Genomic DNA, 27,600 nt, shown 5'->3' with positions numbered 1-27,600 from the left:
TACCTCCTCTGTTGGGCAAGATTGCCGAACAAGCTCTTGGATAGACTCTTAGGGGGGTGAGCTCGTTTAAAAAAAGAAGAGGAAGAAAGTAACAAAAACGACGGCGGCAAATGCATTGTGCGTTCCCGTTTGAGCATGCCGCAAACAATGCCGACGTTATTCGTTTTGAACGTTTCAAGTAGATCGCTAGGGAGACTCTTGGCATGTCCATATTCGTCAGACGTTAACAAGACTACCGGGTTATCGTGTTTGAAAGCAGTATATTTATAGAATATACCGAAAACCGAAAACAAAAAAGGCGGACAAAACTGGAACATAGGTAGCATTCGCTTAACATGAAGAAGAGGCAAAAAAACAAAAGAGGTCGCATCACCATGTTTTGCTTAACCCGATTGTGCCCCTTTGCACAGATCTTGAACCGGAAATCTTACATACATACCCGGAGCTGCCATACTCTTTGGTCTTAGTTCGGGGTTTAATTCCCTTTTTTTCTTTTTCTTTTTAAATTCCTCATCTTTTTTGGTATTAGGCCGTGCGTGAATCTTGACATCTACAGCCTGTAATAAGGTAATGCGTATTTGGCATGGACAGGGGGGAAGGGGGCTTGTTCGCTGAGAGATAAAAAAAAAATTACGGTCCAAATTCGGACCTGTCATAACATGGCTGACCCTGCACAAGATTCTCAAAAAGGTTGCTGATCGTAAGATTTTTTTTTATGGACGACTGAACTGCCGTCTTGTTGGGACTGACTTTTTGCACATCATAATCATGGAATATATATAGACGAAACTTGTAATTATACTAGAGTTAAAGTTTATATTACGGATAAGCGACAGGCAAGGGACGGAGAATATAGATCACCAGAGCGAATTACTGTGGCTAAGACGGTCTGATGATGTACATCACATTGCATGTTTTTCATTTAGTTATCATTATAAGTCCAAAGAAGATAAATAATTTCAGATGATGAATGTTTTTAGAACAGAAAATTGTCTCTTTTGAGTAGAACATTAAGTACGTTGGGGTTGCTGTAGTCTGTCCCTTTTCGTTGAGAGACGCTTTAAATATAAGCCAAAGCTGTTGTCATATTTTAGAATAGGTAGATTAATAGATTTGCTATTTTTGTTTTCTTTTGCCTCGAAATGTATAGCAGAAAGTAACGTAGCCTCGTACTGCCATCTTCTGTTTGTGAGTTCAAAAGATTGGTGCAGTTTACTGGCTTGGCTATCTTTTCAAGCATGATATCATCGCAAGTTTCAGTAACTCAATCCAATATTTGACATAATGGATTAATATTCGGCCAGTTGCCATATACTTACATAGAATTAGAGGCTTTTACTCTTAAGATAGCGAAAGGAGACAATTAGAAAAACCGTTTCAAGACAACTCGAAATAAAAATTGTAAATTTCAAAAGACAGAGTAACGCCAGAGATTTTATCCCACGCTGATATATAACCATGGTATCATGATATCCAAAACACCCATAGTGCTACCCGAGCACGTTTATGCCAGCATCATGATCCCTTTGTAAACTTATCCATTTGCCTTATGTCCGCCGAAACACCTTATTCAATAACCCACCACCGCGTCCCCTGCGTAGAGGTTCTTCGCTGGGACTTGCTCTATCTGCCGAAGCCTGAATTCCAGATCGCATAGCGCCGGTAGAATCGCCGTCCTTGCCAACTTCAACGTAACCATCGACGTCATCCTGCTCATGAGGAGGCCGATCGAAATACTCAGCAGCCAGCTTGGAGCTGGGTGGCATTTGTGGCGGCGACGGCTGATAAGCCCGCACTTTTCTCAGGCCACGATCGAGATATTCGACCATTGGAGCCTTGACGTCGAAGTTATCTGGATCTCTGTCCGCCTGAACGTCTCGAATTTTTCGATATAGATCGCTGCACCGAGCCATTAACTCCGCTTCCAATTCTTGCTCTTGGCTTTCCACGAACTCTGTCCTCTCCGTGGTTCGCGTAGGAGAGGATGCATTTGTTCGTGATCGATCCTCCTCTTCTACATGAGTCAGCCACTGGATATACCGCTCATAGTTTAGACTTGGATCAGCAGCAGCTTCGGTCGTCGGCTCTTTGATTTGCTCGACACCCTCATCTCCAAGAGCCTTTTTTGTGTCTACAATATGCTGTCCAAAAGATACACTAAACTCGCGATAGTGACCTTTAAGAACGAAGCTTCTTCCTGACCATCCTGATTCTGCTAGCTTGTATAATAATGATGCTGCAGAGGGACATTCCCATGCACTCTCCAGCCCACGAGAGTAAAACACCATACACCTTGCCTCTTTCCATTTTGAGAAGGCATCATGGCCATGTTCCTCGGAAATAGTGCGCCCAATCATATCAAGCGAGGCGTCTTTGATGAAATTCTGTGGCACTCGAAGGTTTATGGCGCCACGGATGTGAGATCTTTGATATTCTGACTGTGGTCGGATATCAAATAGCAGAACCTGTCCAGTCTGAGATATTTCGAGCAGCTGGCTGAGGTCTGCCGGCAGTATCAAGAGCGGACCACCGCCCTCGTTAAATGGGATGTCACCAACTTTCATGGTAGCAAGCCGATTAGTGACCAAGTCCCGTTCGCGACGGTGATGGAACCACAGGCCAAGGTGTAAAGGCTCTATTCCAAGATTCGAAGCGAGGAAAGCGCTCTCGCCATCATTTGGAAGAGGATGGTTCTGATAATATTCTTCTAGACGTTTCTCAACATGAGCAGAGAAGCTCTGAGGTTCGGGAACGTCAGTACCACCGAATTTAGTACGTCTTTGAGACTGCTGTTGATTGAGAATCATTTGCCTGGAAATCACAGGACTTGTACTTGATGAGGATGAGCCTGAATATACGGGAGGAAGAGAAGCTGCAGCGCTCATGGATCTAGAAAATGGTGGTTGATGAGATGAAGAGGGGCCTGGTTGTGATAGTGCAGATTGACTAGAAGAAGCTGCGTTTCGAGCCGATCTCGTGTCTCGAGTAGAGCTGAAGCTGAAAGATTGCCTAAACTGGTCGCCAAAGCGGCTTGCCTCTGTTGGCGCAAAAGTAGTGCCCGAAACGCCAGATATATAAGAGGCCGTGTCCGGTGCTACTGCTTCAGACTGGTGTCGGGGTGCCGATACAGCAGTGGCAATTGGCGCTGGTTGTGGTTTCTGAGCTGCTATATTATTGGAGCGAATAAAGGCGATGAATGAAGTTGCCGGATCCTCTGGTAAAAGGTCCCAGACCATGACGGGCATCGAAACCAAGACCAAAGTAGAGTGGCTCTTGAAAACACCTTGAATCTTGACGTACTTGGCCATGGCGGGGAAAGCATTCAGCCATTGCTCCCACGCATTGATATCTAGTCTTTGATCATCTTCCAAAGCCAACGATATCATCACATGAGGGGTATCTTCAGTGGGCTCGCTCGGAAAGGGATTTCCTATGAGAGCATCCGCAGGACTTCCCGCTCGTCCAGCGGACTCCATAGCTGCAACACCGCCCACAGGTCCCCCAACATGACCTCCAATAGGCTCTACGTCCATGGGAGGGATATTAGGAGCTGACATGGATCTTTTCTCAACTGGTTGCGCCCTACATAACTCGATACTTGGCGCTCTGTGGTTAGCTGTCATCATAAAGTGAACTGGCGTCGACCGAGCCTCGAAATGTTTGCCGTTGATGGTAATGGGTCTCGGATGCTTCAATCGCGCAAGGACCTCAGCGTGGAGCATAGCGGCAGAAAAGGCTCTATGGCGCCATTCCTGTAAGACCTCGATGAGAGCGTTTGTGAATGAATAGCTTCCAGGATCAGGAGCAATGGCGTCCCAACTGGAAGCCGATATCGTCTCTGTGACGCTGTTGCCAGTAGGGAATGTGGCGCTAGCAGCCCCGGCACAGCAGTCTAACAGTATCAAAACGTCGGATTTTGATCGTTCCAAGAGTGTCTGGATCGCGGACCATCTAGAAGGTGTCAGGGAGAGGCCTTGCATGTTCACCTTTTAAGGCCTTGATGATAGTTGAGATACTCACTGTAGCCAAGGAGAGCCGGGATCTCGCGTACTATTAGCCCAGTTAGAGAGCTGGTCTTATGCTGAAAACAATATTTGGGTGAATGAGTGAGATCAGGATTATACTTACGCACACCACGTGCTCTGCCTCGACTCGTCAATCCGGGCGTGTCCGCCGTAGTAGACAATAAAAAGTGTATCTGGAGATTCGTGATCTCTTATCAGCTGTCCAATTCTCATCATGAGCTCCAGATGAGAGTTTTCTGATGGGATTGAGTAGATTTCAGTGCCAAATGCATAATCGTCGCGCAAACATTTGCCCAAGTCTTCGAGCTCGGGAAGAACAAATAAGTCGTCGGAACCCCAATGCATCAGCAGCGACTGGACATTCTTGTACCGTTGAGATGTCCGTCCACGGTTTGGGAACGCTCTCGTCGCCGACTACCACATGCCTTTAGTTAGATTGCAGCTCCCCCACCGTAAAGAGAAGTTGGTTCAAACGCACATCTTCGAGCCTCTGGGCAAACTGCCCAATATGCTTCACATGGAAGCTTGCCCGGCTAATGTCATGGGTTGCGGATCGTGCATACGTATCTCGCGGACCCATTCCCTGTTGCACACCTAGTGAGCCTATTGCCTCTCTCATTCTCAAAAACTCTCGTCGTGTTTCTCTTCCTCGCCTGTATGCGCCAAATTACACAGAGACAGGGAAAGAAATGGCAGGGGTTTCGGCTTTCCAACATACGGGTGAGGCGCCATTAGATATACCAGCTCCATCGGCTGGCTGCCGTGAGCGGATGGTGACATACGACTGCTGATCGCTCATTGTTTGCTTGCCGGTGGAATCGCTTGGTCAAACACTCGGAGGCTAATAGTAAATAGTGGGCGTTCCCCAAGGCACCCCACATGCATCTGGCCTGGCTAGAGGCTATCGCGTACTCCAACGATGTTACGAGTGCTGGCGAACTGACTAGCACGGACGCGCAGAGAGCAGGAGAAGAAACATCATGGCCGTGCGATGGTAGAAATTGGCGGCATTGAAGGCCGACGGAGAGACTTTGATGCTCAAGACCAAGTGGAGAGAGCGCAGTTGCACGTGGATCGGCCGCCCATTTCTGGTGGGCTTCGGTGAAGTGTCAGTGAAGGTGCTGGCTGCGACAAGCCACTCGGTCCCCAAAGCGGCTTAGCGGCCGCAGAGCCTGAGCTCGCCCTGCAGGAGCTGCAGAAATACGGCGGTTTCAGCGCCTGCGCACCGCCACAGCTGCTGCTAGAAGCTCTGAGTGCTCGCATCAATGGATAGCTGACAGGTGGTGCATCAGCCACACGCAGGCGCGATTCAGGTCCGTGCCAAGTGTCATGCAGCTCGGTGCCCTATGAGGAAATTCTGCTTGTGCCTCCCTTTACCTCAGTTTAATTGCCCGAGCCGCAAAAGATCCAAACAGCACGCGATGGAGCTACGGCTTATGTCCTCCGTAACAATAACTGCCAAAACGAGCGACCGATTATGTCTCACTTGCAAGGAACACCCTTTCTTCGAAAAAACGGTTGAAGGACTAATAGAAATACCACTAAACGTAGTATCAGTTATACAATACGGTAGCAACGCTGATGGAACCGGTACCCAAAGTAGCAAGCACATCTCTCTATATCTCAGATCTAACTGAGATTTGCTCAATGTCTCTTTCTCGGTCACGCTGTTTCCCCTTCTCGGCCCGCAGGAAGCCTGTGAGCGTCTCGAGATGCAGCAGATGGCCTCGGCGCAGGTAAACAAACGTTGCATAAGCACTACTAGCTGATGCAACGGCGATGGTTGAGATGAGCGATGGCCATTTGAACTGCTCGGGGCGGGAAAAGACGACGGTGGACGCATAGGCGAGAAGCTCAAAGGCGCTTTGCCAGGCGGCCTCAACGGAAGAGAAGACGCCGCGATTTTCGGCTTCGACTTCCTAATGATGATGACACCATGCTGTTAGCGATGATACATGGCATGAAAGAGGTTGCACCGAAACCTGAGCAGTGCATATTCATCATACCTCTTGCACAATGAGTTGGACGCATAGGTCAAACCCCCGGAGGCCCAAGCGACTGAATATGGTGCCTCCCACAAGGCCGCTTGCAGCTATGAGCGAGTTGCTCTTCATATCAAATATCCAAAATATAGATACTCCCGCAGCTAGCATTGTGACCTGCCAGCTGCTCATCCAGAGGCCCGCTCTGATCGCCCCGATTCGTCCCATGAGCCACGGTGCCACCCACGTGGCCAGGACTTCAAATACCACTCCAAATGTTCTCGCAATGCCGATCTGCAAGGAACTGTAGCCCGCAGAGAGTAAATATGTGACCATCTGACCTCCAAAGCTGAGAACTGTGAAATACAAGATTGCACCAGCAATAGACGGGAGGAACGCCCGATGCTTCAGATATAAAGAGAAATCCTGCACGGATTTGTGAATGACAGCCATCAATCGCGGCCAGATGGCACGAACGATGGGCTTTGAGTTATGAGATGACTGAGCTTCTGATTCCTCAACTTCATCTTCATGCCGTAGGTTAATCTTTGCCTCTTGTAGCTCTGGAACTTCGTAGTAGACTCGAGCGATGGCGAAGTACTCGACTACGATAGATGCCGCGTTCATCGCAAAGTTGACAATGATGGCTACCCGGGACGAATAAGCGTCTATCATGGCGATGAATAAAGGTCCAAATAACTTGCAGAGCAGGTCGATTCGTCGCATCTGCGCATTCATAACTTGAAGTGCTTCTGAGTTTCCTTCCGAGACGACAACAACCTGGTAAGTTGCAGCTATTAGCGTATAATCCAATATCATGAGAACATGATGGCAAAATAGCTGCTGCCACCAGACATTAGTGGTATTGGCTCACCCAATCCTTTTCCACGGAGACTAGATTCAATATGGAACATAGCTTCTCCACACAGGCAAAGAATGTCACGACAGCGAGAAGTCCTGCTCTTACACCAGAGGGGAGTGGTATATCAATAGCGAGGATGTAGAAGACTGCACAGGATGCTGCAACTACTAGCCTCTGGAAAACTACGATGTATTAGAGAGCGAATAGGATACAAAAACTCAGGAGATCGTTTGACTCTAAGGCAGTGATATAGACGTATTCAGTTGTACGACTCACCAATGGAGACTCGAACAACCTGAAGACGGTTGCCTGTGTCAATGTACCACCCAACTGCTGGCGCAAAGATGATTGCAGATACACCACGAACTAGGGCATACAGGGACATTGGCAGCAATGTTCCTGGGAAGACAGCTGCCAGGTAAAGCACTGCGCCAAACTCAAAAACTCTAGAATTCCAAGTAGACAAAAAGTGCGACACGTATAGTCGTCGAGAGACTGTAGGCGAGACATTGCGACGGATTGGCTCAAGCAGAGCCATGCGCTCATCATCATTGGATGCCATGATTCCGATTGTGAAAAACAATAGGACAAATAATTTTAAAAGATTACATTCTACAACTTTCTAGAGGTATGAGACTTTTGTTCTTCCTCCTCTTCTTCTCCTTTTAAACGCTATTTGCTAAGAGTTTGCCTGGGACCCATGAGACGACTCAGTCAACGGCAATGAGTGTAACGGCACTGGTATCCGATGTCAAAACAGACGCTAAAAACGCCACGGACAACATCTACTCCGCTTATATAAGATCGACCTGCCAATGAGGAGCTCTGATCTGGGGCTTTAAGAATGGCCTGACAGTTGCATCCTGTGCCACAACTCAATTGCAGTTAAAGTTGAGCGGAAACAAAAAAGCCGTAGTATTTGTTACGTTACGAAAAGTCTAGCCTCCATACATCTCCCAACCTCGTGTTGTCTTCTGCAAGGCCCCCGTGAATAATGATCGCATCTCCATCTGGCTGCTTTAAAACATCTGCAGCAAACCATCCTCGGGCTGCGGGGGCAGTGCTTTGCTCTGAGAATTCAACTCTGCTCCAAGTTGAAGACTTGGTATTAAACATCCACACATCGCCCAACATCTTCCCAGCTCCTGCGTGTCCAAGTGATGAAGGATCTCGTTCTCCAAACATGGTGACTAGAGAATGTTCTTTTCCAGGCAGCTGTACCGCCAGAAGCGTGGCTACACTGCGTGCTTCTGGGCCGTGAACACCATCAGCAGTGAATGTGACAGTATTCCACTTTTTGACGTCTGGGTCAAATATGTCGAGCTCGCCCCCTTGCTCTGACTTCCCATCGAATCCACCTAGCCGATAAATTTTACCGTCGCAAAAGGCAATTGATGTTCCTCCGCGGGCAGGACCAGGAGCTGAGGGAAGTTCGGTCCAGGTTAGCCTCTCGATATCGAACGCCCACAGGTCAGAAAGTCGTCCCTGAGAGGGACATCCCGCATGTACATATATAGTTTTCTCGCCGTCGAATGCCATTGCGTGATAGCTACGTGACGCGGGATAAGTCAATGATTTGGTAAAAACTTGCTGCCATTCGTAAGTGGCAAGGTTGTATCGCCAAAGGCTTCCATTCTCCTCAACTGGATGAATGGCTAGCCCCCCACGTCCAGAAAAGAGCCAAATGCTGCCATTAGCCGTCACACTGGCTGAACCGACACGGGCTGAAGGTGCACCTGCTGACGCTGGTAGCGTTTTTACTATGGAAAATTTTCAAATAGAATTAATACAAATATACTTTAACCAATAGGGTGGACATTCTTGGCATCGCGATGAAGAGGAATACCTTCTGATTCTGCATCCACGCTGACTAAATCTACATCATTGCCTACTGGCTGGCGAGGTAGAAGTTCTCCGCCAAAAATCCAGGCATTAGGAGCATTGACTGACAAAAGATGCGAGGAGCGACGAAGGTGAGAGCTGGATGCCAGCTTTGTCCAGCAGGCAGGAAAATTGGCCATTATAAGCAGACTTATAAACTAACCTCTGTTTGAGGACTGTAGGAGGAAGAACATGTTACAAGAGGGGAAAGTGAGCTTTATTTATACAAATGCGTCTCGTTTAGAATGGACCTAAGTTATCGCTCAAAACGAAACAAATCTAGCTACGAGCATCTTTTGTCAAATGGTTTTGAGCATCGAGTCACCCAGGCCGTGAAGTGCCCCAGGGTGGTGTAAATTGATTGGCAGATGGTGGAGCAATCAAGCAACACTCATACGCGCTGGGTGGCTGAGATTACATAATCGGATAACAAGCAGATTTTGGCCGATTAGTCAGTTATCTTCACCTCCTATGGCCTGACATTCTTCTCTCATAGTCGTCGTGGAACGCAGATTGGCTCGTGGACTCTCTGTCAGTAGTAGCTTAATTTATGCCTATGCTTGTTCCACTCTGTGGCTACTATGCCACCAATACAGGCTTGCGATGTGTGCTTCAAAAGAAAAGTACGTTGCATTCTCAAAATGGTTATTCGCCGCCACTCTGACAAGACTGTAGATTCAATGTTGCCGGCCTGGTCCTAATTTACCCTGCAATTGGTGCAGCCATCAGAAATTAGCATGCACATTTAGTAGAGAAAAGAAGATTTCTACTAAAAGGTAAATTAATACATACAAGTGCAAGCTCAGCTGCTGCCTATTTGCTGACTGAAGTGGTAGGATCAAGGCGAAAGATGCAAAGAAGCTCTTGGACCGGATTAAGCAGCTTGAGAGTGCTCTTGCTCAAGCTAATGCTTCTCAGTGCCAGGCTATTGCTGAAACACCGAGCGGAAGTGAATACTTCAAATCACCCAATGCTGATAAAGACCAAACTCTTGAAATACCTGAGAGTTCAGAGCGATTGAATGATAGTGTTGCTCGAGATTTATTGCCCAACAGGCAAGCTAGCCAAACATCCGAAGATGGCATCCATGCACATATTGTTTTCACAACTCGTCTTTTTGGGAAGAATTGGTATCATAGAGGAATGCCAATTATTTCTATAAATGGCCTAGAATGGATTGCTTCCAGAACTGATCAAAGTACTGCAGCCCTGCGGTCGTACTTATCATTAGGCTACTACAATCAGCCATGGTGGAAGTTTTCAAACCTTCTATGGCATAATTCCACCGGAGAATTATGGGATTTGCCTGATAAGAGCCTGGTTCACAAATGGCTTAATACTCTTTCGTATTCTTCTTTTAAAATTCTATTTCCCGCTCTCGACAAGGTGCTCTTCGAAGAGACTGTAGATACAGCCTATCAATCTTTTGAAGGAATGGACACTTCTCGCTCACATATATCGACGAGAGCGTGCTTTTGGGCTGCATGCTGTATCATGTCACATTTGAACGTCTCTGGCCAGACCGCTTTACCATTTAGCAGCAATGTATGTGCGGCTAGAGCAGAGCAATTCTTGGAACTTTCCAATAGGCCTGCAAATATGGATATTCTACAAACCTTAATCCTACTGGTAAGTTCATTTCTATATGCGAAATGTAAACGCCAAGACTCAACTCACCTCCTCGCCAGTACAAGTACCAAGCAGCTACTGGACAGTACAGCAGCGCTGCGCTTTTGCATGCAGCAGCTTGCCGCATGGTTTGTGAGCTCAATGGTCACTCTCATCAGCCAGTTAAACGTGATGAGATTGAAAGGTCTCTTTTCAAGCGCCGAAAAGATCATACTCGGAAATTATTCTGGCTATGCTATATTACCGACAAAGATCTTGCTTTGCTATCCGGGCTGCCCCCTACCCTCTCTAATGAGTATTGTGATGTTGGTATACCCGAGGAGTATCTAAGCCATGATATTTTTCTGCATGGGTTTAAGGAAGGCACTGATACTAACGACATTGACACTATGTCTTGGGATAGAGCTATCCCATACCTTCTTGGCGACCCACGTCTTGGGATATTAAAAGAGAAAATATTTCGGCTACTTTACTCGCCTTCGGCGCTGAAGATTATCGACAGTGAACTCCTCACTCGAATTCGCTACTTGGATGATGAGCTTGAGGGTTGGCGATTGTCTATTCCTCTTGTAATACGTCCCAAGTTATCGATCTCCCAGAGCCAATGCGTGTCGCAGACTGATACATTTCCAAGCTATTTGAGATCAGTGCAACTACAGTTAGAATATCATTACCTCTTGACAGTTATCCACACACCAGTCAGAAGATTTGGAGCTGCCCAAGACGCGGAAAGTAGTCCACCCGAGGAACTTCATAGCGTCATGCATTCAAGCATTGACCTATCCCTGGAGGCTAGCCGCTCAACTTTGTGTCTGTTAAATGAACCAATCGCTATGTTAAAGCGAGAAACTTTTTGGTAAGTACCGATATGTGCTTTTCGATTTGTCCATGATGGAATCTAGTCAAATACTCACCCAGCCACAGGTATAGCATCATCTACCCACTTGTGCCCGCGATGTCATTATTTGTCAATATCTTGATACATCCTGTTGGCCCCCAAGCTGGAGCTGATGTGGAGTCACTTGCTTTGGCGTTGAAGATTACTGAAAGGATGCGACCACTGGCCATTTCAGACCACGAATCGAGAGAAACTGAACAGGCGCACCAACTTATAACTGAATTATTGAAGCTTGCAAACGCAGCTATTTTGAAAGCGGACGCCACTGCGCTGAATAAATCACCTGCGAAATAAGCATGTATACTGATGTTAGATAATTACTATTATGGGAACTCCCATGTTTTTAGCGAGTAATTGCTTCCCGGCCGGTCAGATTTTTATTATAAAGAACATAATGATACGATACGTCTCCTGTGGGGCTTGAACTTCCCGTGTATGCACACGAATGTGCTGAAATATGATGGTAGAGCAGTAGGGGTTTGTCGCCAAGGTGCAGATTTTTTAAGCTCCTATATCAATGTATCATAGCATTATAGATCCTCTCAAGAAACCGATATACTTGAGCTTATTGAAGGTTCAGTCGGAATGCTAGGCTGAGTCGCGAAGATTGCCAAGAATCGGCCAGCTCGCACTAACATTCGAGACGAGGACGGCAGTTTAACAAATTACCAGCGATTTGGCGTGATAGATATGGTCTCTAAGAAAGACAATTATTCCTTATTCTACTTAGAATAGTACCATTTATAGTAATAAAGATTCAGGAGGCCGGGCCCCACGGATTCCGCGGAAAGCGGCAGTCTCCGAATCTTTTCTATTTATACGCCATTCTGAATTCTCAGATATCATACATGCAGAGGCTCATGTGCTATTCCATCCTCTTCATTCAATCCATCGATTAGTCGAACCTTTACCAATATACTTTTCAATCTCCACAACACCATTTCCAAAGGGGAATAATTCGTCTTCACTATACACTACAGCGACACTAGGCGGCAAGCTTGACTCTAGAAAGGTAGATTCGAAATCCTAGGGGCGCAATCAGATGTCAAAACCGCTGGACTCCCAGCGTCTATTAATTTGAAGGATCAACCCTCGGGAGACGAAGGATCTTCACACACACTGGCTAAATGTGAGCGACTTAAAGCTCCAGTCTGCAGCAGCTGCAATTTAGCCTCGTGCGGGGCTCTTGGCTGATGACTATAGTATAATACGTACGATCTATATAATATTTCCTTAAGTTCCACTCGCCAAGGCCCCATGTATAACTCATACCCTTGTACCAGCATCGTGTAATACTATTATCCTGGTGTTGATATCTGTTGTTCGGATTCCAACTCATTGACTTTGCATCCATTTGATACTCGCCATGTTGCAAAATTTATCATGGCTAGTTCCAGCATCAGCAGGATCGCTAGCCATTGCTGCGTCATGCGCCATTGCTTCATTTTGGATTATAGAGCGGGTGGTAACGGATTACCGGTTGAGCAAAGTTAATGGAGTTCGAGCCTCTATCCTCGCTGGCAACCCAATCACCTGTATGAATACTTTACATTGCCAACAATTTTTGCCTGGTTTATAATACTAATCAACGTATTAGCATTCTTCTTCTTCTTCAAGGGCGGCTATATGCACTCCCAGAACCGGCTCTTGGAGTACTATTTCAGCATGTTCGATCACGCTGACCCTTCCTGCCCTAATGCCGTCGAAATATGTATTGTCGGCCGCCGATCCATAATAACCATTGACCCAGAGCATATTAAAACAGTTCTCGCCACAAATTTTACTGATTTCGGCAAAGGTGAACGCTTCCACTCGACTTGGGAGCTATTCCTCGGTGATAGCATCTTCACTACAGATGGACAACTATGGCAGCAGAGCAGGACATTGATCCGACCTATGTTCTTGAAGCAGAAGATTCGAGACATGGACATCATTGAGAGATGGAGCGATGTAATGATTTCGAAAATACCTCCTTCAGGACAGACGGTCGATATTAGCGACTTGTTTTATCGCATGACGCTTGATGCTATAACTGACTATCTCTTGGGCCACAGCGTTGAAAGTCTTGAAAAGTAAGATGCACATTACTTCCTATTATTGTCACAAGAGCCACCATCTTTGCAATGATAAGCTAGCTAACTCGCTGCCAGCCCGAAGGGTGAATTTTCGAAAGCGTTCACATATGTCCAGCGAAAACAGATGACCCTCACACTCCTTGCGTATGTGGATGCTCCTATATCAGTATATACAACGTCGACGAGTACTGACTCTGCTGTCTGATAGACCCGTGCGTCACTTCATCCCAATAGGTGATTATAAGAGGGGTATCAAGGTCCTCGAAGCTTTCATACAACCCTTTATCGAAGCAACTTTGGCTCTTGTTCCCGAAGAATTAGAGAAGATATCCAAATCTGACAAGGAATTCACGTTTCTGCATCAAATTGCCCTCTTTTCGCGAGACCCTAAAGTCATCCGGGATCAGATCATGGCAGTGCTGCTGGCCGGAAGAGACACCACTGCAGCGACTCTATCTTGGGCGCTTTACGAACTCTCTAATTATCCTGCGATTTGGCACAAGCTGCGGAGTCATGTTTTACAAAAAGTCGGGCCGGACGCAGCGCCTACGTACGAAGATATTAAAGACTTGACGTATCTTACTCATACATTGTACGAGACGATGAGACTGTATCCTGCAATTCCGTTCAATATCAGGACATGCCGTGAGTAGCCTTATCTAAAAAGATATCCCAATACCAAAAAGAGGCACAAGCTAACCTGTTCATAAAAAAAGTCGAAAATTCAACACTGCCGGGCATGCCAGGCCAACCCGACATTGCTACGCTTAAAGGCGATCACATCATCTACAGCACTCTGGCTATGCAGCGTCGCAAGGACTTTTACCCTCCAGTATCCGAGACATTTGCCGACCCAGCAATCTTTAGTCCTGAGCGATGGGAACATTGGACGCCCAAGCCGTGGCAGTTTGTGCCCTTTAACGGCGGGCCTCGAATTTGCATTGGACAAAATTTTGCCATGACCGAAATGGCATTCATGAGTAAGTGGTGAGATACATGCTGCATCGATGAGCATCAGCTGATTTTTTCCCCTACAGTGATTCGTCTATTACAAAAGTATGAGAGGATCGAGTATAGGGGTGATTGGGCGGCACAGTATCTCAAGGCAGACATTGTGGGATGCCCTGGGCAAGGAGTGCCGATTGCGCTGTACGAGGCAGAAAAGCGGTATTGAATGAAGAGAGGCGTAGAATCAACAGCAGCAGTCCAGGGTACCAAATACGAATAGGAGGTTGCGCTGGCGTTGTTCACAAGGGGGTGAATCATAGTGCATGTGTACCTAAATAAAAGGGGGTAAAAAGTGATGGTTACATGTGCCGAGCTGCTTAAGTCTACTTACATGTATTTTAATAGTAATATGTGCATTTGAAGTTGTTCAATTAATTCTCATAGCATCAAGATGCTTAGAACGTAATACAGCATGTGGCGTTCTGCACTTACAAATCGTTGGCTTTACGCTGAGTATGCTGACAACTTTTATCTTGGCGACTCCTTTGCGCAGCCCAAACTACGACTTTGGAGAGTTTATGGTGGTTTCAGTTTATTTGTTTTGGATTTCCCAACTGACGACTCGTGTAAAAAAGGGATGATGTACAATACATGAAGCCCTGGATATGCACTTAATTTCAATCACAGAGCTAATGAGCCCCCCTTAGGCAGTGGGGTAAATTCCCCTATAACGGCTGTGGAGGTGCCTGACACCCGGCTCATGCCGCTAACTCAGCAGCTTAAGGCAGCTGCAGCTTGAATTAGTGGACACCTCAGCCCGATCGTCGTCATATCACAACATTGAAACAAACAACATTCATTCTCATTCATCTTGAAGCCATAAGGGCAAAGACAACCGCAGCTGTTACTTACCATCTCGCAATTAGTTCAGCCATAAGCTTATTGTAAACAAGGGCTTCATTGCATCAGCACCAGCGCCATAATCATGAGAGAAAGAATCACCTACTTCCTTCCACCAGGTTCAGCCTTTGACCCCAAGGAGCTGCAAATCCAGGACACCAAAGTCCAAGGCCCAGCGACAGAGGCGGTACGAGAGCACAAGATCACACTCAGTCTGCCGGAGCTCCCCACGGAGCTCGCCACGCTTCTTCGTGATGTTCAAGACCTGCATCTGAGATGGGCGACGTCAGCTAGCTATGAAACTCTGGAGCCCTTTAGCTCCCGCGTCTCTCCCGGTCTCCACGTATCATTCACACCTCTGAAGAAGGACTACGATCCGTGAGCTTCACCTCCATGGAAATATTACGAATAAGGCTCTTTGTGGCTAATACCTGGTGTAGAGAAAAACTGTGCACAGCTTTGCAGGCGTTTGGACGTCTGGACTGCTCATCAGAAGAGGTACTGTACTACTAGTCTGGGCTTGACTTGCAAATTTGTGTGTCTAATCACATTTATAGGTATACCTCAGCCTCGATAATGAGAAGCAAAAAGAACCCTCTACTTTGTTCTATTACAATGAACTTGAAAAATTGGACGGATTTGCAAAGAGGCTCGGCCCGGTAGTCTGCTCAGGGCCAACCGCCAGCGAGTGCAAGAGACAGCTGCAAGACCTCAAAGACACCGTTAGCCTAGACATTTCTTATGATTCTACCTCTGATTCTGTCAAGGTCCAAGCCCTATGGCCGCTGCAGAAACGCGAGATATCCGTTCCGGCATCACCCAAGGGCCGGACAGAAGTCGGAATCCTAGGCATCGATGCGCCGCCAAACATGGAAGCTCATCAAATTGGCGCCTCAGGCGTTCTAACTGTCATCGGCGAGCATAAGGAGCCATCTCCAGTTATGTTCGCCTTTGAAGCCCGGCACAGGGCGGCGTTGGGCTCTTTCACGTCTAAATTCCAGCAACCAACCGGTCTACATCCCACCTTGCAGCTGAGTTTGAGCGGGGCAGCTCCCCCGACTGATGGCGAGGCCGAATGTGCTCCATATGCATACTTCACTTTCCCCAAGGTGATCTTTGCAGACAGATACCAGCTAGCAGACGAACTATTCCTGGCGTCTAAAAACCTGACAGCCACAAAATATGTAAGCGAGCCTGTGGATCTCGAGGCACCCGCGTATGCGACCAAACCCTGGGGATCGAATGTGCTTCTGGAGCTAGCACCCCCCAAAGACAGCGCTGCGGCAGAGACTTGGACTGTTGAAGTCCCCCTTCATTTACGTTACCTCAAACCAACTCCAACAGGCAAGGAAGAGGCCGGAATTCCGTACCCCGCGATGTTCTGGGCATGCGATGGCGGCGAAGATGTTTCCTATGCAGTCAATCCATTTGACCGTGTCAATCTGGGCTATGATGGCCTATTTAGCCCAAGCACAAAGTTCTGGCACGTGAGCCCCAAGCCTGAAGCTGGCGGCCGTTTTATCAACAACATCAACGTCCCTGTAGTGACGGAGGGAGCATCTCAGTGGGTGGGTGTTGGAACAGCGGCAGCGGTGGCGGTAGGCCTTATTTGGGTCTTGTTCAAGTTGGTGGGAGGATATGCCAAGTCTGGACATTCGACAGTAAAGGAAAAGGCGGGAGATAGCAAGAAGAAGCAATAAATTTGGTAGAATGTGTGAAGAGATAATGTGGATATGGCTGGATTGGATTGGACTTGTGAGAGGCACGATATACATGGGTAGGAGCAGCAGTGTGTTGCAGGTGTTTACTATAGAGGATCAATTTTTGTTTCACATTTTCGGCATGCTCATTTGCAAGATGTCAGGTAGACCTATAATCATGGTAATCCTGATTATAATATTTGCTTCATACATGCGTCGTACTCGTTTTCGTACATTCTCACGGCATAGCTACCACCGATGCTACAGGTTGGCTCCCGCGAAGGATTATCAAGCCTCGCCCAATCCCGTTCACCCATACGAGAGCACGTGACCCTATATCCGGTAATCGGGGTTAGTCGACCCCCGGCCCCCGGTCCCTTCTTGTTTATCGCCAGACCCCCGATTGGATTCAATGATGCAACGATGCCACCGACATCTGCGAAACATTTGGAGGAGGAAAAATACAAGAAGCTGAAAGTGATTTAGCTGCAATATTTCCCCTTGATTGTTACTGTTATATTCTCCGACATGGTACTTTGAGCCCCGGCACTCGCGCTACGTTAATTGGGGGTACATCCGCTTCAGCGAGGCTCCACTCCCGAGTTGGCAAAGAGAGAGACACAGCAACGATTTCATCTTCTTCGGTTTTGAGAAGATACCACCGGCCTCAGAGGGGAATGTCTCAGAAGATTTTGGAAGGGAGGTGAATCGCAGGAGAAAACCTTGTCCAAATGGCGCCAACACCCCCGTCAGCAGATTCACCCAGTCACGATGAGAAGACAAGGCGGAATGTGGCGTGCGTGAACTGCCGGAATTCAAAGGTGAGTAAGAAGGCTTCATATAGACTGAAGATCTGTTATATTCTATTTTTTGCAAATTTTTATCTATTTTTCATTCATCAAGTTATGAGTCAATGTACATGAACTACCTAATAATAATACGCCTTTAGGTTCGGTGCAAATCAAGTACCATCCCTGGCCAGCCATGCCAGAGGTGTGCCAAGCTACAAATCTCATGCGTTGTCGATAAATCTCACAAGAGGGTAACAAAACGAAGGTATATTGAAGCTCTCTCTCATATCCTTTTTTGGGAGAAATGATTTTCCGTTTTATTTGCAAATCTTGAATGAAATCCGTCTGTATAACGAGCTTGGCGATACTAACATTCCACGCCCTTTACAGTAAGCTGGAACAGCTCGAACAAGAGCTAAGAAGCATCCAACAAGTCGTCAACAACAAAAAGGCCAACAATGAATCTACCTGGTCACCTCCCAGCCCGCTGGCACCCTTCTCTGCATCTTCAGGGCCGGCACCGCCCTCAGCTGCCCAGACGTCAATACGAACTCCCGTCTCCCTTCAGCCTGCAAGAACGCCACGACCTCCTGAAAAGAGGCAAAAGAAGACTGGACCTACAGAAGCTCGCGTGCTAAACTCCATAATCATTTCTGGACAAGATATTGACTACTACTTTAGCAAGTAAGTTTAGAGTAGTTACAGCCTGCCTCATGCTATCAGACAGCTAAGACGATAAACATCAGATATCTCCAACACTTTCACCCCTTTCTCCCCATCCTGCGCAGCAAAGAGCCTGATGAATGTTACGACGCACAGCCCATGCTCTTCTGGGCCGTCCTATACGTAACATGTCGCCGATACGCAAAAGACACCCAGCTCTTCACCGCCCTCGTCGAGCATATGACCAAGAACCTCTGGCCTATGATGTCTAGTGCCGTGTTGGGCCTCGACGAGATCCACGCCATCCTCCTCATCTGCGCGTGGCCTTATCCGACCATTCGCTTCGTCACAGATCCCTCGTCCATGTTGGTGAGCATTGCCTTGAACGCGTGTATGTCGCTTGGCCTTCATACCGGCCGGGGATCGCACCCTCAGTTCTGCGTTGGAAGTCGACATGGCTATACGTCTACCGACGAGGAGGCCTCATCAACCTGGATAGCGTGCTCCCTATTAGCGCAAAGGTTTGTTTATTTTCTTTCACTCTTCATATTCTTTGGTATAGGAATGTATATTCTAACCGCTGCTCGAATTCATTAGGATATCAGCAGCTGCAGGCCTTCCTCCCCCATTCATGCAGCAGAGCGATACACGTTGCAAAGCCGCCCTCGAGTCCAACTACTGGGCCGATCTGCTCGCCACTTACGAGCTCCAGCGCTTTCTCAACCGATTCCACATGGCCATGCAAGCGCAGACATCCAATGTGGGCAGTGTCCCGGAAAGCGCCATTGCAATTTGGGAAAACGAACTGGAGACGCTCAAGCCGCTGCTTATCCGCTTCGATACAGGTAAAATCTACATCCTGAGTAAAGTCATAATATATTGTGATAGACACTGACATTCGTATCGCCTCACAGAAGTATCTCGGGTCTTTAGACTCGCAGCCCAGCTCGAAATCCAGCTCTTCTACTTCATGTCTCCTTCCACTATCACCACAAACAACAACAACTTTGCCATCAGCACAAACTTCAACACCGTTCCGCCTCAACCCAACCCCCCATCCTCAACCCCAGCGCCGCTCCCGTCCACAAACTCAACTCTCCAGCTCAACGCCCTCAAGACCTTCACCACCTCCCGCACCCTCATCCACACCATCCTCGACCTCGACTCCCGCTCCAAATTCATCGCCCACTGCCCCGGCGTCCTCTGTCGCGCCCTCACCGACGCCGCAAACACGATCATTTACCTCCTCCACTCCACTTGGGGTCCGGACTCTCTCTCCGCCGAGGAGGCCGACCTCCTCGCCCAGCAGGCCTACACCGCCATCATGCGGTGCTCCGTCAAGGAACAGGACATCTGGTACCGCGGCAGCGTCATCATGGAAACCTTTTGGTCTTTCAGGAGATTCATACCCCGCTTTGACACTGTTCCTCCTTCGTGGGTGAGCCGTGGCGGGGCGGGCATCACATTTGCCTGTCTAGAAAAGTTCAAGAACGGCCTTCTCATGGCACAGAAGAGCACAGATGGCGTGAATAAGTGCCTCGAGATAATTCGTAAGCTTCCCCCCCCTTCCTCTTCAAATATGAACTCTCTTGCTAACATCAACCTCAGAATTCCGTACAGATCAAGTTTCAGGCACAAACACCGTGGCGCAAGACCAACAAATGACAAACAATGCAGTCACCGATCCATTCCAAGACGTAGACTGGTCTATGTTCATGGATGATTTCGGCTGGACTGGAGAAGATGGCGTACTGATAAGTCTTATTTGATATTTATGCAACTAAAAATCCTACCTTTTTGTCATTTTTCTCTTTTGCGTTATACCATTAATTACCACAAGTCACATTGGATAGAGTCATCTTAAGTTTATAGAATATTTCATGTATTTTCTATCTATGAAACATTATAGCATATAAAAAACTTTTTTAACAGTCATTGAAACCAAACACTGCTTGCCTGTTCCACCTTAAACGCCGGATATGCCCTGTATGCAAGGAATGACTTTTTTTTGTCAACCTGGTTTAAAAAACAATGTGCTTAATCATAAATATCCTCATCCATATCTTCTCCAACAACGTCCTCAACATCATCTGAATCAAACATGTCTTCGTCATCATCATCTGTTCCACTATCAGGGTGGTTTGACAGCACAATGATCTTGTTGTCATCGAGCTCCACCCGAGCAGTCTCGCCATCGCGAATGCTGTTTCGTAGAATAAGGATAGCCAGTCTGTTAAGAACTTCCTTTTCAATCAGACGAGCCAGTGGTCGGGCACCGTACGCAGGTGAATATCCTGCGTTGCCCAAGTAGTCTTTTGCTTCGTCTGATACCGATATATGGACCTTGCGGCCGTTGTCTTCTAAACGCCTCTGGATCTCGGAAATTCGCAAATCGACAATCTTGCGAATCTCCTTGCGTGTAAGTCTGTTGAAAATGACAACGGAATTGATACGGTTTAAGAACTCGGGCAGGAAGTAGTTGCGAAGAGCGCCCATGACCAGTTCTCGTGTATTGGCATCAATCTTGCCCTCCTTCACGCCCGGACGCACGAGATACTCGGCTCCAAGGTTGGAGGTCATGACGACAATACAGTTCTTGGCGTCAATAACTCTGCCTTGGCCATCAGTGATGCGGCCATCATCCATAAGCTGGAGAAGCACCGTCAGGATTTCCTTGGCTGCCTTCTCCACTTCGTCGAAAAGCAGGATTGAGAATGGCTTTCGTCGAAGTGCTTCAGTCAGCTGGCCACCGGCATCATGTCCAACGTATCCTGGAGGGGCACCGATCATTCGACTCAGTGCATGTCGTTCTTGGTATTCTGACATGTCAAAGCGAATCATGGACTTGGGATCGTCGAACAAGAACTCAGCCAAGGCCTTGGTGAGAAGCGTCTTACCAGTACCTGATGGACCACAGAACAAGAAGCTGGGTGGCTGGTTGGGGTTGGCAAGTCCTGAGCGTTGAAGTCGGATAGCATTGGCGACTGATTGGACGGCTTCCTTCTGTCCAACCACAACCTTGCTCAAGACCTTTTCCATCTGAATAAGCTTCTCCTTCTCCGACGTCCTCAGTCGAGTAACTGGGATGCCAGTCCATCGGGCCACGATTTCGTTGATGTTGTCTGCAGTCACAATATCGGTGACCATGACACTGGTGTCGCCACCACTAGCGGCGTTGAGGGCCACATCTGCAGCATTCTTCTTGTCCTCAAGCTTCTTGATCAAAGCTTCTTGTTCAAGAATGGCGCCGTACTTGAGATCGGCAGCACGCTGGTGGTTTCCGGCATTGATGGCATCCTCGAGACGCTTCTTCAAGTCTTCGAGCTTGTCTTTGGCCTGGTGAATTTCGTCGTTTCGCTTAATATCGTTCTGGTACTTTTCACGCAGGGGCTGAAGCTCCTCCTCCACATTCTGGGCATCCTTCTTGGCCTGTTGCAAACGGACCTGAGATGCCTCATCATGCTCCTTCTCCAAGGCTGCAATTTCAATCTTGAGCTGCCTCAGTTTGCGCTCTAGAGAGTCAATAATTTCAGGCTGAGACTCTCGAGCAACTCGAACTGCTGCAGCAGCTTCATCGATAAGGTCAATTGCTGAGTCGGGCATGCGTCGAGAGGTGAGGTAACGAGCGGCAAGGTTGGCGGCAGCCACCAGAGCGCTGTCAAGAATGCTGACCTTGTGGTGGCTGTCATATTTGCTCTTCAAGCCACGCAAGATGGAGATTGTCTCGGGGATGGTAGGCTCCTTGACAAGGACCTGCTGGAAACGACGCTCAAAGGCGGCATCCTTCTCAACATACTTGCGGTACTCAGCCAACGTCGTAGCACCAATACAGTGCAGTTGACCACGAGCCAGCATGGGTTTCAGCAAGTTGGCAGCGTCCATACCGCCTTCACCAGACGAGCCGGCTCCCATGAGAAGGTGAATTTCGTCAACAAAGAGAACGATCATATCCTTCGACTCAGTAATCTCCTTCAAGACACCCTTCATTCTCTCTTCGAATTCACCTCGGAATTTGCTGCCGGCAACAAGCGCACCAACGTCAAGTGAAAGCAGCTTACATGCCTTCAGGTTGTCGGGAACATCTCGGTTGACGATTCGCTGTGCCAGGCCTTCGACGACAGTGGTCTTTCCAACACCGGGCTCACCAATAAGAACCGGGTTGTTCTTTGTTCTGCGGGATAGAATTCGCACCACTCGTCGGATTTCTTCTTCTCTGCCAATTACGGGATCGATTTTCTTGTCTCTGGCCAGATCAGTCATGTCGATGGTGAATTTGGCCAAGTTTTCGTTCTCCTGTTCGGTATCTGCGTTTTTGCTGTCGACGCGGCGGGTGCCACGGATGCCCTGAACAGCCTCTTGAACGAGCTTGGGCTTGGGAATGTTACCTTCTTTCAAAGCAGCCTGCATGCTGGCATCTTCTGTCAGGGCCGTAATCAAGTGATCAACTGCGATATAGGTATCCTTTTGGACCTTTTGCAGGTCTTGGGCCTTTCGCAAGACGGCATGGAACGAAGGAGACAAAGAGACCTGGTCTGGAGGAGGGTCTTGGCTTGGTAATCGCACCAAAATCTTCTTCAGAGCTCGGTCGAGTAGTTGAGGGTCTCCGTGTGCTCGTTCGATGGCCTGTCGAAATAGAGTGATTGTGTTCTGCGGAGGCCCATTCTGCTGGTCCTTGGACTGGTCGATAGAGGGCTCGAGTAAAGCGACAGCTAGATGCACTGGTAGGAGTTGTGAGTGGCCGTACTGCTCAGCCATGGACATGGCGTCCTCGATGGCCTTTTGAGCACGGTCTGTGAATTCCATTCGTGAAGTCATGGTGAATATGTGTGAAAATCAGTTGTAGCGGTAGAAGTGGTATGATTTGATGTACTGTACTCTCTAAGAGTAGCAGCTGCAGCGTAAGGGAAGTAGATAGAAAGGTAGTTAAAGGTAGTAAGGATTTAGGATGATATGCAAAAGCGGGATATCAGCGTGTGTAGATTAGAAGGAACAAACGGTGTATGCGTCTGGTTCGTTGGTTGGTTGGTTCGTTCGTTGGTTTGTTTGTCGTTTTGTCCAGCAAAGCGGATTAGCAATCAAGCAAGCAAACAGTGTTGCAAGTCTTGGGCTTGTGCCTCTGCGAGTTGTTGAGATTAAAGGATGAAGATTCAAAAACGTCAAGAAACGAGGAAACAACGTCAGCAATTTATCTAGCGTTGGGTGGAGTTACAGCCTGACAAGTGGGCAGACAGCTGGCACCTCCATGAAGCTGCGAGCGAACCCGAGCAGTAGCTCGAGCTGCCCAGAAGTCACTGGAACCTTGAAGATTCATCCTGATGTCACTAGAAGTTTAGGCGCTCGGCGCGATGTGGGGAGCTCGCGGCGTGATTGGCGGCTGCAATCTTATCGCAAAAGGGTGGGTCCCAGAGCTGACTTGGTGTCTATGTCACATGACTCCGTCTAGCAATTCTTCAATTCTGGTATATTTGCTTGACAGTGGTTGACAGCAGAGTGGCCTGATGCTTAAATCGATGATGGCAGCCATGAATCACTCGAGAATTGGGCATGGCCAATTCCTAGGCCTCCTGAGAGCCGGAGTGCGGTATGCGCACTCGGGTCGGCCTCGAGGAGCTGCGACGGGGTCTCAGAGCGTGGAAAACCATGGAGAGGATATCTGGGTTTTCGCTCACAGGAGGTCAGACCAGGTGATTTACAGCTTCAGCAAAGTGTTGGATGTCAGTGGCTCTCTTTTCAGATGCTTCTCTGTCATATTGTAGTGCTTACTAGGTTTCACAGGGGTTCCACGGCTTGAAGCAACTGCCATTCAATGGCAAGAAGACCAAGCCGGCAAAGCTTCGCAAAGATTACTGGTCACCCCTCGCTCACATCCGATTCCAGCCTGGCCAGGGCTCCGTTGGCCGCTCAGTACTCCAGAAACTGCGAGAGTTGAAGCACCTCCACGAGGTTGCGTGGACAGACGAATTGCGACACAAGCGACCGGAACAGTTCAGCAGCGAAGATAAGAAGAAGATTGCCACGGAAAAGGACAAGGGAATCGATTACCAGCCCATCCGAAGCAAACAGGAGCGTGGAATCGCCCTCAATGCTCAGAAGAAAAATGCAATTGCCGATATCGCAGCGGTTCTAGCCGGCCGTGGTCGCGGCAACAAAATTGTAGCTGCTGAGACTGAGGGAGGAGAGAAGGAGCTGGTGGATGTCACAGTCAGCTGGGCCAACGACCAAGATAAGAAATACGCAGAGTCGTGGTCAAAAAATGTCACGCACTCTGTTTTTGAGGTCCCGACATACATCGGAGGAGAGCCCGAAAAGCAGGTTGCGAAACCAGCAGCCACATAAAGAAATAAAAAAAAAAAAAAAAATGGGGGAATTTGAAATGACTTGGCGGTTACCGGGGACAAATTTCAACTGGTACGAGCTGTAAAAGGATATTTTGGGGTAGGTGTACATTAACGGTATGATGGTTGTTTACGTTACACAAAGACTTGTTACCAAAGGCGATGTTGATTACGGATATATAAAAGAAGATGATCGGTGGGCCCTATGAGCCAGACCGATATACTGTATCATAGACCAATAAAACAAAAAGAGAAGTTCTCTAAAAAGATGTCACTTCCTCCCACATATGTATCCTTTTACCCAGATGTCATAATTCATTAAACAGAAATGCAAAACTGCTTCAGATATTCGTAGTGAGGAATATTCTCATCAACGGTCTGGCGGATCAACTTTTGTGCCTCAGGACCGTATTTTTCCAACCACTCTCTGTTCTCAGATTCAACCGTTGAGGTTTTCTGTGTAAGATTTATTGTTAGTGAAAATGCTTAGTGTCGAAATAGTAGTGTGTCAACATACCTGAGCATGAGTTCGTGCCTGGAAACAGTTCGTCTTGAGGACATCGTCATGGAAGCCATTCCACTTGGCAAACATCTCTGCCGCATGTTCCTTATCCTCTTCACTCCACTTCAGCATCTGCGGCTTGAAATCAATGCCGATCCTTGAGCAGTACTCCCGGATAACGGGCTCCGGCTTGTCAAGCAGATCATCAGCATCAATAGCTGTGATGTGGTCCTTGTCGACGATGCCACGCTCAATCAAAAAGTCCAGGAGTCGAACAAGCTCTACATAACCCGCCTCATTGGGCATGAGGTAGTCGAATCCGGTGATCTCGCTCAAGGGAGGGATGGTGCAGCGGTAGTAAGATGGGACTGAGCGCTTGGGGTGGCGGATGAGAAAGGTAAAGTGGAAGCGCTTCAATATGTTGACGGGCAGAACTGTTGGATTTCCGGCTTCTTCGCCACCTCCGAGAGAAGGCGCAATGTGTGATGGCTTGTCATCGGGTGGCATCAAGTAGTATGCCATGTCCTTGAGGAAAAGACGCTTGCCCTACTAAGTGTAAGCATCGTTCCCATTAAGCTATAAGATTCAATCTCGAAACATTGCTGATGCAATCGAAACGGGGATGGCTACTGTGCAGATTTACGGAGAAGTCAAAAAAAAAAAAAAAAAAATCCAAGTCGAAGGCGGTTATAAATATGACACCAAAATGGTGTTGAGGCGGCTTGCATAATGACGTCTCTCCCACTTGGGATTTAGACCACTTTTGCATCAAAAGGGTAATTCCTCTTTTTCTTCAGCATGGGAGAAAAAATACCTCTTTTTCAGCATCTTCAAGTCTTTCTAGGATATCCTTGTAAGTGGTATCACGATACTCTGAGCTCTGGCGAGTGGCAGGATCATTTCTGAACCGATCGCTCATAAACTCTGGGCCAAAGTAAAAGGCATCGCCAAACGGCTCGTGAACACACTCAAGGATGTCACGGCGGGCCATAAAGACCTATAGACATTTTTATTTATGTCAGTAAGAGAAGAAGAAAGTATTGCTTTTCATTTCTGTCATGGAAGGCTTTTCACGTACCCTTTCAAAAGCTGTAGAGCAAGCTCTGGGGTGAGTTGCAGCAAAAATAGGTCGAGGAGCCATGATGTATACTAGGAAATTCGAAGATTCAAGTTTACTTTGTAAATACAAAAGGCAAAATAGTATGGAAAATAAGATGAGAGTAGAATACGAGATAGATCAGCAGGAATTTAGGAATCTCACAGGGGGGCACGGGACGGGAGGGAGCACGTTAAATAAACTCTAGATTTCGGGCCATCGCGCGAGCAGACAGAGATGGGAGCCCTCCAGGTACCTGACCCTTGCCATCGACAGTATTCCCACGAGTAAAAGGATATAGTACTTAGCACCGCCGAGGGACCGAAACCTTGTCGCTTCTTTTTCTGGATCAAGTTTCCCCAGGCGGCGTTCCCAAGCGTCCCTTAGATCACCACTCACATGCCTCGAAAGGATGCCAGCATCGGAACGTCGCCCTGGGACGCCTCGCTCGCAGCCGTTCCTTTAGCTCCTTGCCCTGGAGCACTTATATGGGCCGGTCCCCACATGTACCTTGCCGACCAAGCCTTACAGGGCCTGTCGCCATCCACCCCTTTGGCTGCCGTTCAGCAGCCTTGCTTCCCTCGACGTCATGCTGTCTTCATGGCCAAGGGCCAAAGGGGGGAGTCGAGCAAAGCCAATAGGACAGACGGGTTGGGGGCGCTATTTTTGCTGCTGCATGTCATTCTGGACGAACCTCAATGGGGGATAGGAGGGTGAAAAAAAGGCTCAAGATTGATTATAGAATTCCCAGTAATGGCTGGGATGGCAGGTGAGGACTGGCCTGAAGCTTGGATGGACGTGGCCGAGCTTACGGATGTGATAGGTGGTGTGTCAGAGAAAGAGGAGCACGAGACGGTATGCCATCCAAACCGGATCAAGTCTGCCGCCTCGGAACAGAGCGATATGGCGTACAAAGTACAGCTCCAAGGTGTAGGTACCTCCTCTTTCCACGGAATGCCCGTAACTCTCCGCAAAAGCGGGCAGCGTTTTCTACCCCCCAGAATAAATAACATTTCGTTAGACAAAGACGGAGAGATTTTCGTGGATCCCAGGCTATTATCCCAACGGTGACCCCACGCCGACAGCCCGGCGAGAAGCTGGTGGCCACCGAAGCCTCTTATTGGCCCCGGCGGTGCCAGAGACAAACAGGACTAGGGCCAAAGACGCCGAGAAGCCGTGGGATCGAGGGCTGCTACACGTCACCGTGGGAGCGGTTGAAAGCGGCTTGCAACCAGTCAGTTGATCTGGCGGTGCTATTTTTGTGTGTGTCTCGCGATCATCAGCTCGCATATATGTACCTTGTAGATCTTGAC

General features: G+C 48.0%; 9 protein-coding genes across 9 annotated transcripts; 4 read left to right on the top strand and 5 right to left on the bottom strand.

Annotated features, from left to right (window-relative positions):
* Positions 1 to 906: 906 nt before the first annotated feature.
* GGI43DRAFT_329421 (uncharacterized protein) lies at positions 907 to 4,853 on the bottom strand. The gene is made up of 4 exons (XM_083201950.1): positions 4,504 to 4,853; positions 4,129 to 4,439; positions 4,021 to 4,050; positions 907 to 3,951 (listed from the first exon to the last, which is right to left on the bottom strand). Exons 1-4 carry the CDS (start codon positions 4,642 to 4,644, stop codon positions 1,548 to 1,550), a joined length of 2,886 nt encoding a protein of 961 aa, XP_083062048.1. The 5' UTR covers positions 4,645 to 4,853; the 3' UTR covers positions 907 to 1,547.
* Positions 4,854 to 5,464: 611 nt separating this feature from the next.
* On the bottom strand, positions 5,465 to 7,613 carry GGI43DRAFT_329402 (uncharacterized protein). The gene is made up of 4 exons (XM_083201949.1): positions 7,146 to 7,613; positions 6,882 to 7,051; positions 6,032 to 6,787; positions 5,465 to 5,944 (listed from the first exon to the last, which is right to left on the bottom strand). The coding sequence occupies exons 1-4, from the start codon at positions 7,429 to 7,431 to the stop codon at positions 5,642 to 5,644; spliced, it is 1,515 nt and encodes a 504-aa protein (XP_083062047.1). The 5' UTR covers positions 7,432 to 7,613; the 3' UTR covers positions 5,465 to 5,641.
* Positions 7,609 to 9,381, bottom strand: GGI43DRAFT_329474 (galactose oxidase). Its single transcript, XM_083201951.1, has 2 exons — positions 8,716 to 9,381; positions 7,609 to 8,629 (listed from the first exon to the last, which is right to left on the bottom strand). The coding sequence occupies exons 1-2, from the start codon at positions 8,888 to 8,890 to the stop codon at positions 7,797 to 7,799; spliced, it is 1,008 nt and encodes a 335-aa protein (XP_083062046.1). The 5' UTR covers positions 8,891 to 9,381; the 3' UTR covers positions 7,609 to 7,796.
* GGI43DRAFT_421882 (fungal specific transcription factor domain-containing protein) lies at positions 9,332 to 11,571 on the top strand (the record flags this gene model as incomplete). The annotated part of the gene is made up of 4 exons (XM_083208031.1): positions 9,332 to 9,432; positions 9,581 to 10,379; positions 10,439 to 11,235; positions 11,304 to 11,571. The coding sequence occupies 4 exons, from the start codon at positions 9,332 to 9,334 to the stop codon at positions 11,569 to 11,571; spliced, it is 1,965 nt and encodes a 654-aa protein (XP_083062045.1).
* A 1,072-nt stretch (positions 11,572 to 12,643) lies between these two features.
* Positions 12,644 to 16,900, top strand: GGI43DRAFT_421881 (PIG-X; the record flags this gene model as incomplete). The annotated part of the gene is made up of 10 exons (XM_083208030.1): positions 12,644 to 12,812; positions 12,875 to 13,349; positions 13,428 to 13,496; positions 13,561 to 13,997; positions 14,099 to 14,332; positions 14,390 to 14,519; positions 15,227 to 15,244; positions 15,276 to 15,578; positions 15,641 to 15,698; positions 15,758 to 16,900. The coding sequence occupies 10 exons, from the start codon at positions 12,644 to 12,646 to the stop codon at positions 16,898 to 16,900; spliced, it is 3,036 nt and encodes a 1,011-aa protein (XP_083062044.1).
* A 407-nt stretch (positions 16,901 to 17,307) lies between these two features.
* Positions 17,308 to 20,218, top strand: GGI43DRAFT_400914 (uncharacterized protein). Its single transcript, XM_083205508.1, has 7 exons — positions 17,308 to 17,721; positions 17,850 to 17,956; positions 18,082 to 18,375; positions 18,438 to 18,875; positions 18,952 to 19,199; positions 19,269 to 19,904; positions 19,963 to 20,218. The coding sequence occupies exons 1-7, from the start codon at positions 17,632 to 17,634 to the stop codon at positions 20,121 to 20,123; spliced, it is 1,974 nt and encodes a 657-aa protein (XP_083062043.1). The 5' UTR covers positions 17,308 to 17,631; the 3' UTR covers positions 20,124 to 20,218.
* Positions 20,219 to 23,820, bottom strand: GGI43DRAFT_400912 (P-loop containing nucleoside triphosphate hydrolase protein). The gene has a single exon (XM_083205507.1). The coding sequence runs from the start codon at positions 23,167 to 23,169 to the stop codon at positions 20,392 to 20,394; it is 2,778 nt and encodes a 925-aa protein (XP_083062042.1). The 5' UTR covers positions 23,170 to 23,820; the 3' UTR covers positions 20,219 to 20,391.
* Positions 23,783 to 24,944, top strand: GGI43DRAFT_329093 (mitochondrial 54S ribosomal protein mL67). Its single transcript, XM_083201947.1, has 2 exons — positions 23,783 to 24,068; positions 24,130 to 24,944. The coding sequence occupies exons 1-2, from the start codon at positions 23,853 to 23,855 to the stop codon at positions 24,688 to 24,690; spliced, it is 777 nt and encodes a 258-aa protein (XP_083062041.1). The 5' UTR covers positions 23,783 to 23,852; the 3' UTR covers positions 24,691 to 24,944.
* Positions 24,905 to 26,657, bottom strand: GGI43DRAFT_329119 (P-loop containing nucleoside triphosphate hydrolase protein). The gene is made up of 4 exons (XM_083201948.1): positions 26,270 to 26,657; positions 26,006 to 26,188; positions 25,207 to 25,737; positions 24,905 to 25,145 (listed from the first exon to the last, which is right to left on the bottom strand). Exons 1-4 carry the CDS (start codon positions 26,330 to 26,332, stop codon positions 25,008 to 25,010), a joined length of 915 nt encoding a protein of 304 aa, XP_083062040.1. The 5' UTR covers positions 26,333 to 26,657; the 3' UTR covers positions 24,905 to 25,007.
* Positions 26,658 to 27,600: the final 943 nt, after the last annotated feature.

This window comes from Trichoderma evansii, assembly GCF_050947405.1.
Source record: "Trichoderma evansii strain SZMC 28006 chromosome Unknown GGI43scaffold_6, whole genome shotgun sequence".
Lineage (NCBI taxonomy): Eukaryota > Fungi > Ascomycota > Sordariomycetes > Hypocreales > Hypocreaceae > Trichoderma > Trichoderma evansii.
Note: the sequence above shows the minus strand (reverse complement) of the source record. Positions and strands in the feature narration are given on the sequence as shown.